This window comes from Podarcis raffonei, chromosome 2 (assembly GCF_027172205.1).
Source record: "Podarcis raffonei isolate rPodRaf1 chromosome 2, rPodRaf1.pri, whole genome shotgun sequence".
NCBI classification, from domain to species: domain Eukaryota; kingdom Metazoa; phylum Chordata; class Lepidosauria; order Squamata; family Lacertidae; genus Podarcis; species Podarcis raffonei.
Genome location: NC_070603.1, coordinates 69,710,263 through 69,723,016, shown reverse-complemented (window position 1 = coordinate 69,723,016; position 12,754 = coordinate 69,710,263). Strand labels below are relative to the sequence as shown.

The window sequence follows — 12,754 nt, the reverse complement described above, 5'->3', positions numbered from 1 at the left end:
GACTTTCTTGTTGGAAGAGTCACTTGTTCAAGATGAGATACATAAGCTGCATCTCATCTTCCCATTTCTTAAAGCCGGAACTAATTGTGATTCCCCTCCTCACCTGCAGATATCCTATTAGAAGCTCTCTTTTAAAGTCACTTCTGTGAGTCCAGCGCTGCCCTCTAAGACATATAGATGATTTATTTGCTCTTTGAAAAATGAGGAACTGAAAAGAGGGGTGAGGGCTTATGGTAAACTCCATGATAGAAAGCTATCTGTTTGAATTAGGGCAACAACTTTTAAATCTATAAATCAATTGCCCAAACCTTTAGCCACTTTAATGAGGGGAAAGTTTTAATTGGTAGGGCTGTGATTTAAAAGCAAGTTTGGCATTTGGGTTCCAATGTATAGCGAGGAAATAAATGGTAGGATATTTTGCATGGCGAGGTCTCAAAAAAGCAGTTCTGTTGCAGTTTTAGTAATATGCAAATTGGTGTAAATGTAAGTTGTTAAACAGCAGACACACCAAATTCATTTTGGTTTAGCTGACAGCTCTAAACAGAACAGTGAAAGAAGTGTGGAGTGACTGTAGAAAGAGAAGTTAATAGGGCAGATTACCTCCCTACACAATTAATTATTTGATTTTTTAAAAAATATTGTAGCTTTTATTGTGATGTCTTGAAGAGCTCTTGCCTGGAAGCAGAGTATATGTTTTCAAAAAACAGGAGCAAAGCCTACCTTCTTATACCACGGAACAATATCTATCTGTTTGGGTCAGAGCAATAGGCACACAGGCAACTGCTGTTATATAATGTCTAAATATTGGGATGGTGGTGGTTGTGTGTTTTTAAAAATCTGACCAACTGACTCTCAAGCTGGTGGGTGGCTTGCTGCTGAAGTAGGTAAGCTTTTTGCCTTTATTTGAGCATAGTGTATGGAATGCCTAAACAGAGGATAAGAGTTAGATGCAGGAAGAAATCCAGCTTGTATTTAACAAATAATATGTTCCAGTCCTGCTGTGTAATATCCAAGCAGTCCAAACACAGATAACAAATCAGCACTCACTAGTTTGTTCCCAATGCCACTATTCAAGTCTCTCCCTTTTTGGCTCTCTGTCCCTAAACTGCTCTCTTGGTACCCTCTCAAAGCAAGGACTAACTTGGGTTGTGGAGAGGAAGGAACATCCTATAAAAGCTCCCTTTTGGGAGAATGCTTGTAACCAGTCCATTTCAGCCTTGCCGCTGAAATGATAACTAATAAAGCTTACTAGTATCTTGCTGCACACCTTTTTGCAAAAGGACCTCTGAAACAAGTGACCAATCAACAGATTTTTTTTTAAAGAGAAATGAATGGGAGTAATGTAAAGACCAAAAGGCTAAGAGGCATGGCCAAACTTGGCCCTCCAGCTGTTTTGGGACTACAACTCCCATCATCCCTAGCTAACAGGACCAGTGGTCAGGGATGATGGGAACTGTAGTCCCAAAACAGCTGGAGGACCAAGTTTGGCCATGCCTGGGCTAAGACCTTGCTATGGAATGTTTAGTGTAGACAGAGAAGAGATATTTGTACTGATTCTGAAGGCTGGGTCATTTCTTCCAACCTAGGCTTCAATCCAGAAGTGTGAGAGGCTCCCTTTCAGCTGGTATATCAACTGAGGACCTGAGCTGTGCCTTTCAAAACACTCCCACAGCTTTCAGAAGCATCTTGGTATCTGAGCTGCTGATACTTGTACATGCATATCTGAGCTAGCCCCCCCTTCTAGGAATTCTTGCACCTGACCTGCTCTTTGAAACTGAATTTAGAAAGTAGTTTAGAAGTTTGGCTCTGCCCCAACTCCCTTCCGGTGCATTAAAAGGCTACTGGCTGTGGCCGTTTAATCTGAGAAGAGAAAATGTTGGGCACAATCTCTCAATGCTAAAGAGCAAGTGTGTTCTGGCAACTGGGCAGAAGGAGAGACGCTTCCATGTATCTTACTCTACAATTTTGCTACTCGGCTCCTAAGTACACATGGCCTACTGATATAAGGGAGTTGACCACACGCATATGGGAAGGGAAAGCAGAGGTGTCTACTCTTCTTAACCCTCAGCCTCCTCACCTCAAACTACAACTTCTGGATACAGCAGTTTATTGATGTTGTTTTGCATGCAGCACTGGGAGCACTAACTTTTTCCAGTAGTCAGGAGTGTCAGTAAAGATGGTAGTAAGGATTTTGACTTATCCCTGTCACCGCCTCTCAGTTGCTCAGCAGCTAAGTCAGCAGCATGCCATCATCTCATTGCAGCCTAGACAAGCAGAGGTGGCAGCAGAATGGCCTGATCCTTCCTCACACACGCTCCCGAGGTGAGCATGCATCAAAACCCTTTCTTGTCCTTGCCAAGGAAATCTACTAGTACAGAGGTTTGTAAAAAAATTTCTCTGGGCCACAATGAATTTTTTACTGATAAGAAATACATTAGAAAACAAAAAGAAACAACTCCTAGAAATGCTTGATTTATAACACAGAACACAACTACTTTATAATATGAAAAGAAGAAATCTGGAAAGTATATAAAACAATGCAGCTACATATTCCATGGTTTAAAAATCGTGGGGGGGGGGGGTTATGCTATACTACACTGAAATGTTTGAACGTTTCTTTGATTGTCCTTTAATCTTCCCACCACACTTGCCATCCTCTCCTGCCACACCCTTTGAGAACCACCGCACTAGTACCAAAGTATCAACTATTTTACTAGAAAAAGAGGTGCCTAAACTCGCCACAAATGCCTCCCTCATTCTCTTATAATGGCAACAGCACTGTAAGGTGCTGACACTGAGTTCCGGTGAGTTCCAGCTGAAAAAAAGCGCTGTAAACTACCAAGATATCCTTTTCTACTGAGTGACAAGAAAGGCAGCTAACTATCCTCTTCCCTGAGCCGCAAACGGGGGACCTGGTGAGGGGATATTTTTCCACAGTCACATAAGTGGGTGGCTACACAAAGGTGACTGCTATGGGCAGGGCTTTTTTTCAGCCAGAACTCACCAGAACCGAATTCCGGCACTTCTTTGGTGCGTTCTGGCAAACTGTCACTGGAGGCTGAGTGCCAGAAGCTGTGGGCGGCACAGCGCTCAGTGTTGAGTGATGGAGGCGATTGGTGTGAGAAGTTCAACAACTTTTGATGGTATCTCCCTTAAAAAAAGCTCAACAAATTCTGGCACCTCTTTTTCCAGAAAAGGAAAAGCAGCTCTGGGGTCTTTCACTGTCTGCTCTGGCTTCCTGTGTCTTCTGCTACTTATGGAGAATAATAATAATAATAATAATAATAATAATAATAATAATATTTTTTTTTGTTATTTATACCCCACCCATCTGGCTGTGTTTCCCCAGCCACTCTGGGAGGTATCACAGCGGTTCCCAACAGAATATTAGAAACACAATAAAACTTCAAACATTAAAAACTTCCCTAAACAGGGATGCCTTCAGATGCCTTCTAACAGTCAGATAGTTGTTGATTTCCTTGACATCTGATGGGAGGGGGTTCAACAGGGCAGGCACCACTACTGAGAAGGCGCTCTGCCTGGTTCCCTGTAACCTCACTTCTCGCAGTGAGGGAACTGTCAGAAGGCCCTCAGAGTCCAGGCTGAACGATGGGGGTGGAGACTCTCCTTCAAATATACTGGGCCAAGGCCATTTAGGGCTTTAAAGGTCAGCACCAACACTTTGAGAAGGATTGTATCTCAGTTGTAGAGCTTCTGTTTACATGCAGAAGGTCCCTGATTCAATCATTGACATTTCCAGGTAGGACTGGAAGTGTCTGCTGTCTGCAACCCTGAAGAACTGAGCCTGTCAGTATGGACAATGGGACAATGGGCTGGGTGGGACAAGGGTCTGCTTCTGTATACAGCACCTTCCTGAGCTCCTAGATATCCAATTGCAAGATCACCTAGAATCCTGTCAAAGCAGAACTGGAGCACCAGCAGCTTCCTAACACTAGGAAGGGAAGAGTAAGTGTGTCACCTTCATGGCGTAACCTCTGCAAAACAAAATGTCACAATGTGAAGCCTTTGAACATTATGTGTACTTGCTCTTCTAGTATTGGAGCCACTGGGTCTGTAATGCTAGAGAGCAGAAGGACACATCCAGCTCCCAGCACGTGACTTTGTGGTAGGCACAGCACTGTGGCGATCTTGTGCAGTATGCTATGGCTAGCAAGCAGTTGGCCATTTGGGTGTTCACCAAGAGGCAGTTGCTAACTGCAAGACTGAATTAGCGTGACAGCTGCTGAAAAGAAACATACAAAAACAACTCCAGTTAATGCACCCCCGGATCATGGCCCTGGGTAACAAGACTGCACCTTGTACTTGAATCTGGGGAGAAGGAGGTTTGTTAAGTAGTTTTGTTAGTTCGCATTCTCAAACTCTGTCTGGCTACCCCAACCTCAAGATGGGCTGGACAGGATCTGGGAAATGAAGCCAGGAGATGGATAAAGACAACTCCATAGTTTTCCAGAAATTGCCGTGAGCCTCTAGGTAGTCAACTGCTAATAAAAACCAGCAGCAAAAAGACAACATTAAACAATACACTTGGATTATTGTGGCAATCTTTCGTGGCATCATAGAATCTAACCGCTGACAGTTGTGGCTGAGAAGTGCAAAAAGTCAACATCAAAGGCAGGGAAGATCTTAATGCACTCTGTATAGTCGAGCTAAAGAAATCTGGCTGCTGTGCTAAGCAACACCAACTTATGGACAAGTATGTCAGCATGCCTGCCCACCCTTAAGTGTTTGTGGCAAGTCTAAATCTCACTTTGTGAACCCGAGGCATTACTACTAGCAGTCTGTCTCGCAAAACTTGTACAATTCTAGCTCTGGTGTGCTGCCTGGCAGCATCCCTGTCGCTTTTGCTTGGAGGACTAACTTTCTTTTTAATTACTTTAATTAGACTATTGTAAGTTAGCCTCCATGCAGCTCCCGAACAAGTGCTGTGAAGGTCAGCTCCACTAGTACATTCCTAATTGCTTAGAAATGAGTGGACAAGAGAAACTTGCCTCATTGTATTGAAGTGCGGCTGTTGGTTTAACTGCAGGCTCCAGGCTCTGGTGCCTTGAAAAGCTATATAAAAGGAAGATGATCACTAGGTACTGTTTTTCTTAGTGCGGTAGTGGAAGCAGATACACCTGTGGATTCTTCTTGCCACGCTGCTTTTTAAGGCATAGCAGATCTGTCCCATTTGGTGTATATGGCAACCATTGCCTTCCAGTTTGCTGCTGGCCAGTTTCCAGCTTGCTGCAGAAGCCTGCAAACTGTAAAGGAGAGTGTGTGCACGTGTACAGCTGCATACGCCCAATTCATATGCACATACTTGAAGTTTTAGCTGAGCTGCAGGGAGAACAGAAAAGCTATCCTAAAATCTCCCTAGAGCTATCCTGAAAAGTTTACATGTAGCTAGTTGCACTGTCCCTTTTGCAGAACACTTATAGCATCCTAAAGTAACAGGCTGCCTACTGTTTGTCTTCTCCAATTCCCCACATTTCTGCTTTGCTCCAAGCATTAGACTCTGATTAGATGAAGAAGCACTTGTTAGAGTAAATGAAATGATGTAAAGTCGTTTAAACACCTGAAAGCACAAAATAAAAGCTAGATGATATTCCTAACAAAACTTGCTAGGATAATATCCAATTGGAACTATTTATGTACCCTTATTTAATGCTTGGAACAAAGGCTCTGTGATTCAGGCAGGGCAAGGACAGCATAGGCACAAATCTATGCTAATGCGCTCAGCACCTCGGCCTTCTCTTTCTGCAGCTTAGGTTAACCTGCAGTAGAGCTACACATACCAGAAAGCTCTTGTGGAGTTTCCATCAAGGTTTCCCATATCAGCCGATTGAAACATCGTGGCTGGATATGTGAGATATAGTTAAGAAGCAGAAAGTATGGAACTTGTGATTCTGTGATTTTCTTCTCCCCACCCATGTCTTAACTAGAGGCAAGTGGCTTTGTGGAACAGTAACTCCTCTCAGAATTCAGGTGCTGCTGCTTTTTGTTCATTTATCAACAATGCTTTCTGATTTATTTGCAATACATAGGTACTTCAGACACCACATGCAACTAAAAGTGTCTTTTGGTCTTTGTTCGCAGACTACCTCTCCAAACTGGATTTGGAAGCCTGCTCTGTGCTTAAGTTTCCACTGCAGGTTTGCATCACACTTCATTACACTGGGACAGTAAGAGTAACAGCTCTGTTCAAGCCACTGTAGCAATTGCTCTTAAGCCAGCAACAAGCTGGTCTTTCCAGTTACTATTTTGCGTCCCAAATACCGGGAACATAGAAATCACATAATTAGGAAACTGATTACAGTGCATCATAATGGGTTTTAACTAATAGTTTTGTATTAACCTATACCTGGCTGTTCCAACGCTAAGTCTTTTCCACTGGCTTCTACTTCTGTACTTATCTCCTGAAGATGCTCAAATATCCTCTGCGTGAACCTGTTGATCGTGGAAGCCTTTTCTGCCTTGAAAGTCATAGCTAGCATTAGACCCTTGGAAGTGTAGATAGCAGGGCTGCTTCGAGGTGCATCTTCCACAACTATGGAAGATGAGCAACTACACAGATGAGCAAGTTACTGAGTGTGGGGGTAGGTGTGGATTCAAGGGGTGGAGTAGCTGAGATGCTCAAGGACCAGATCCCAGCCCCCAGTCATGAATTTATTGTCCCTTACCCCAGCATCTTGGCCAGGGGAGCTGTTCTTCTATCTACAAAGTGAAAAGTGAGGCTAGGAAAGTCGTGTTCTTTATTTCAGTGTGACAGGTCCGTCTACCAAAGGAAACCAAGAAGCCGAGAGTGACTCCCTAGCATATTAGCACACTGTATCTTAGAGTTGTGTTTCCCAAACTTGGGTCCCTAGCTGATGTTGGACTATACCTCTAATCAGCCCTGACCACTGGTCCTGTTAGCTAGGGATGTTGGGAGTTGTAGTCCGACAACAGCTGGAGACCAAAGTTTGAGAAACACTGTCTCAGAGGCATGTGAGAGGAGTGCCATGAGGCAAGAAGTTAAGCCCTGTGCATCTCATATGGCATGGATGTTGGCCATCCTTGGTATAGACACGACAGACAAACAGCACTCCTCTCCCCACCCGGCAACTCTCAAAGCTGCTGTGCTGCACCCTGACTTGACTTATCTGTTGCACACTTATGTGCTAGTCTCTTAAACCCAGTTCTCCGTAGAGAATACGTGCTCTAATAAGCAGCAAGGGAAGCACTCCCAACCAATTCCCAACCCTGCTATAGCACATCATAGTCTATTGTGGTCTCATTTATGTGATATTTGTAATCCTCTCATCTCTGAATAATGAAGTTGGCATATTTGTGGGGAGGGGGCAGATCAATGCTTGAATTACAGGCAGTCTAGAGGGGCCCCAGTTCTCTTTATTTGATGCTAACCCCCTCAGCCAGTTTTTACAAAACTAAAAAGGGATTCAAAGTATGATGTAACAGACGAATTGGATGAATTTTGTTAAAACTGTAATGATATAATTTTATCAATTTAAGTTTAAAAACTGAGAGGGGGGAAAGGCTACACAGAGGCGTGGTGTTTAAAAGCAGGGAAAGTTGGGGGTGCGGGCTTATGACTTTCACTAGGGACCCTGTACCTTTTTGTCCATAACTTGAGCACCGGGGCAGATGAGACACAAACTTTCATGGAGAGAAACTACCTCTTAATCATTCCCACTGCATGCAAAAGTCTAGGAGACACAATCGGACAAAAAACGTTGACTGCTCTCCTGCGACTGATAACTTGCTTGCTTACTTGCTAGCTAGCAACTCTGTATGATGATAGTTTGGGATTCTTTTATCCTGGGCCAGACACATGCCAGTCTAGGTGCACTGTATCCTATCCAGGGACAAATTTGCCACTGTGCCCGCTTCACCCACCAAATGGCTCGTTAGCCAGGCTAAAAAACAGGTGTGCAAACAAGAAGAGCGCTCTCTCCCTGCCCCGCCCCCTGAAAAAGGCTGAAAATGCCTTGCCGACTGGCACAGTCTGTAGACAAGCCCCCACTTCCACAGACTCTGTGTAACTCTGGCTGAGTCTCCTGCAGGTCTGCTGTCTGCCAACAGCAGCCTGGCTTCCCAGAAGGCTAATTCTACAATCCTTAGTTAACACAAAGCTGTCCTGAGGATTTGCCACCTCAGCGTACATGGCTAACAGTACAGAGATAGGAGCAGTTTCCCCAGTGCCCATAAGGGTAGATGTTACCTATGCAGACTCAGGACCAAGAGACACACTGGAATGGATTTTGAACATCCTCCTCTGTCCATGCCAGGTTCTAGCTCTTTCCTTGGCTCAAACGGCATTCTGCTTGCAGCACAGCTCCTGTCCAATTGTCCCACAGTAACTCAGCAAAGCTCTGCAAATTCACCCAAATACCAACATCCAGCTGGAGAAACTCAATTCCTCTTGCAGGGCAGAGCATCACTTACGCAGTGACCTTCTGTGGTGTACACTGGTCAGTGCTGTCTGCCATTAGTCTCATGTGTTCTCTGTCCACACATCTGCCCTTACCCTTCCAAGGCAGCCTTCTTGCAAGAAACATTGGATGGTGGCCATTTGTTGATTCCTGCATTGCAGGGGGTTGGACTAGATGACCCTCATGGTCCCTTCCAACTCTACAATTCTATGGTGCTAGTTCATCTGAGCAAGCAACAATAATTCCCTACTCTGATTTCTTGTTTAGTAAAAATATAGACTGCACAAAGATTCAGTTGGCAGCCACCCCCTGCCTATTGGGAAGGGATGCGTGCATATATCTGAAAACAGGCCCAGGCACAATCTGAAGGACAAGATACAGCATGGTCGCAGGCCCCACTCAATTTTCAGCCCCACAAGAGAAACAAATGAAATGGAAATGCTCAAAATGCAAACATAAGATAAAGGTGCATATGCTAAGTACTAGTTAGTATTTGGGGGAAGTCTTTCTATATCTGAGGAAGATGCAACAAGAAGCCTGAAAAGATGCAGCAAGCACAGAATGTATGGGTGCTCCAGCACCAAAAGCTATAGAATTGGTGGTGCGTCCAACATATGGAATGGGGTAAAGGAGAAGGGGACCTGGTCTAGCAGCCTTCTGCAGGCTAGGGTGGACTATAAATGCTCAACGACTGTTGCATGCAAGCAAAAAGGTGGCCACTGCACACTGAAGGGGTATCGGTAAGTAGTGCACATAAGGATTGTGGATGTGGGACTATTTGTGGTTGGACTAGAGTAGATTTGAGTGCTGAAACAAGGGGGTGGGCAGAGGAAGAGAGGGCTTGACATGAACAGAGGTGGGGATCTGGGCCTGACGGGCGCTGGATGTGGGGGAAGCAGGTGGCTTCAGTGTAAGGGGGGGATAGGGAGAGAGCGAGCCACACACACACCACACACACCCTAGGTCATGATCTAGACAGCTTGGATTCAAGGTGGATCTTGAGGTGACTGCACGGCGCACACTGGGTGCCGCTGCTGGATGTCTGGTGGCACTCGTGCAATGTGCTGCGGGAGCCGCATCCAGGAGGGCGATCCCAGTCGGCGGGGGCGGGGAGTGGGGGGAGGCGAACGGGGGGCACCTCGGGTGGATGGATCGGGGCGATCCGCGTGCAGGCGGACGTGTGCGGTCGGGGTTTCTGGGTGAAGGGTGGATCGCGCGCCGCAAATGGATGCGGGGCGAGCGGTCTAAGGGCAGCAGAGGGGTGTGGATGCAGGGCGGGATATGGGCGCGCGCTCCCGGTACCTGTGAGGCTCTGCCCTGCTCCGCACTGCTCGCCGCCGCCGCCGCCTCGGGAGTCTCTGGAAGGCCGGGCCCGGCGGGGGGCGCGGGCGGCTCTGGGGGGGCTGCTCCCCCCGCCCGCTCCCGCCGCGCCCCGGCCGCGCCCACCGCCTTGTTCCGCCTGCGAGTCATGCCCGTCCCGCGCCCCACGCTGCCGCGCTCTCGCCGCCGCCGCTAACGCCGCTGTTGCTCCCGCCGCCGCCGCCAACGCCGCCGCCGCCGCCGCCGCTGCTGCTGCTTTCAGACAGGACAACAGCCAATATGGCGGCGCGGCCCGTCCGGCCCCTGCCCGCGGGGGGAAGCCTCCGCCGCCATCGCCGGAGCGGGCAGCGCCTGGGCAGCGCGCCCCCCAGCGGCTGGAGGAGGCGCCGTCCCTGGCAGAGAGCGCGTGTTCCCGGCTAGAGGCGCGGAGCTGGCGGAGGGGCCGAAGCGGGCCCGGTCTCTCCGGAGGCGGGAGCTGGTGGGTGGCGCGGGGCGGAGCCGGAGTCTGCAGCTCCGACGGGAGGCTAAGGTGGTCATTTGGGGTCACCGAGGCCCATTTAAAGGGAATCATCAGGAAAGCCTCAGTCGGAGCCCTCGGCGTTGTTCCACAGCATCTCCGACGAGCGCGGCGGTGCTGCAAACTTGAGCAATTCGCCTTTCTGCTCGCTGCAAGCCCTGTGCCGCCACCTATGCAGGCCCGTCTCTGCTTCTCGCGGCATTGCAGGGAGGGCACAAGGTGCAAATGTACCCCACTGCCCCGGGTGTGTCTGAGCCTTAGCAGGTAACCTTAACTAAATACGTCTATGCGGGGATGTTAAACAACTGACACCGGAGTGTTATGGTGCTCCGACATAGAATGGTGAAATCTCTATATAATATATAAGTATCTTGTAAATTAAGTTTTCATGCATCTGAAAATACCTATTGCCAATAATACAGTAGAATGGGGTTTTTTTTGGGGGGGGGGAATCATATACCTACTGCAGTATAAAATTAATGAGGGGCATCGTTATAGATCTAAAAGGTGTGTGAAGTTGCATTTTAACAGGAAATAAAAGAATATCTGGAAACCATCAAATTATATATTTAGAAATAACTCATTTTGCTAATTTTTCAAAAAAATTTAATGTTAGTTATCTAGCAGATTAGTTGGAATAATTATTCTTAAGCCCAAAATTAGAAATTTGTATGCTGTGTGTTCTAAATGTGGTTACAACTGCAGTCCAAACTTGGGACTTCTGAATAAGCGGCAAAGCAGTGGCCAATCGCAAGAGGAGTCTGTCACTTGCAGCCATGATCTGGTCCTGACATGCAGCATGGTAATGTTAACCTCTTCAGGAAGCACCTAGGGGGGAGTGGTGTGTGGAATAGAGATTAAGGCTGGAATGGAGTTTTGAAAGTGTACAGTACTGGTAGCCCTAGTGGTGTGGAGTGGAAGTGCCATTTGGGTAGCAAGTATCTACCCAATTGTGTTTTAAACATGTGCTGCCTTTTTTAACATGTACAGTTAAAGAACGTAGGTGCCACTGATAACTCTGTTGCATAGCACTTGCTACGTAACTGAACCCTGGGCTATGTGATATCTTGACACCTGAAATTTACTAAGGGTTTGGCTGCCTGAGCTAACACTGGAAGGAACTGCAGGCATCAGAGCAATAAAGGAGAATTGTAAATCATGCCTACAACATGTGAAGCAGCCCCAAGTGAACTCACACTAGCAGCAGATCTTTACTAGGAAGAACAATAGCTCCATGTCACACTGATCTTTACAAAATAAAGCCATTCTCCCAAACCAGTGCTTCAGGTAATAGAGGTACAGTTTAGAAGTCTCATGAAACTGCAAAAGAGCAATGATGTCTATTGGGTCTTACAAGATATATTGAGTGAAAGCAGAAAAGTGATCACTAATGAGAAAATAGATGCCTATAATGAAGTAGCAATCACCATCCTGAACAGCAGCTCAGAAAAAGAGAGCAAAAGCTAAAGTAATTTTTTCCAGTGTAATAATAATAATGCAATATATATGAACAAGCTGGAAGAAAAGCAAGAGTCTGCCCAGAAAGAACTGCTGTATATTGTACTCTTGGAATTATGAACGGACTGGGAGGGCCATGTTTTCATGGGTGTGCTGGCCTTTTGGTATACAGCAGAGGGCACTGTCCCTTCACTTCTGGCAACATTAATACAACTTGCCTTACTGGCGTATCTTTCAGCCTTCATTAATTTTATGGACATTGGCCAAATGCAGAGTGAAGTATTAGAGTCCTGTCCCTTCCATTTTGGGAAGCAGCTGGCTATTTTGAAATGCATTATTTCGTATAAAATGAGCATAAATTAGCTATTTTGTATGAAAGGTGTTTCAAAAGACATTTTTGGATCTACACATGCCTCCTAATGCCCAATTGATTTTATTTCAATATCTGCTTTTTGCCAGTGCCTTCAAATTCCTTCAGGCTATGTGATCTTCATCACCAGCTTCTCTTCAGTGCTTCCTGCTAGCCCAGCCATCCACCATCTCCTGAAAGAGCAACTCTAGGGGCTCATCCGCATGGGAATTTAATGTGGATTTGAAGCTACATGTGCCTTGATTTGGGGGCGTTGTCCACATGATGTTCTCCCCCATTCAACTGACAGCCTACGGTTCTTCAACGCTAAACTTGGATTTTTATGATCAAGGTGAAATCCAAAATGGGAGAGTAATTTCAATATAAAATTGTTTGTTTCCTGATTGTGAATGCACCTGGAGCACATTGTTGTGGGTGGGCCTTCGACATGTTTCTCTGGTGCCATCTATTGCCACCATCCCCCCCCTTCCATTTTGCTTCCATCAGCTGATAGGGAAGGATGCATGCTCCCAGTATCATTGTTTTTGAAATTTTAAAACATCTGTTTTGCACAGACGAGATCTTGCACAAAACAGCTGTATTAAAAATAAAATTTGCCCTTGCAGGTAGAGGAGGTGATGAAGGAATAGGGGAGGAAAGGAAGCAGCAGCCTTT

The 12,754-nt window shown here is 46.2% G+C and overlaps 1 protein-coding gene and 1 long non-coding RNA gene across 3 annotated transcripts in view; one reads left to right on the top strand and one right to left on the bottom strand.

The window, feature by feature from the left end:
• The window catches only part of FAM193B (family with sequence similarity 193 member B), a 31,724-nt gene extending 21,718 nt beyond the window's left edge, over positions 1-10,006 (bottom strand). For both annotated transcript variants that reach the window (XM_053377243.1, XM_053377244.1), the window contains exon 1: positions 9,738-10,006. In XM_053377243.1, the coding sequence (XP_053233218.1) occupies positions 9,738-9,905 (168 nt within the window). In that variant the 5' untranslated portion in view covers positions 9,906-10,006. The remainder of the gene's footprint in view (positions 1-9,737) is intronic.
• Positions 10,007-10,470: 464 nt separating this feature from the next.
• On the top strand, positions 10,471-12,483 carry LOC128408070 (uncharacterized). Its single transcript, XR_008328964.1, has 2 exons — positions 10,471-10,536; positions 12,190-12,483. It is a non-coding gene; the product is annotated as an uncharacterized LOC128408070 (long non-coding RNA).
• Positions 12,484-12,754: the final 271 nt, after the last annotated feature.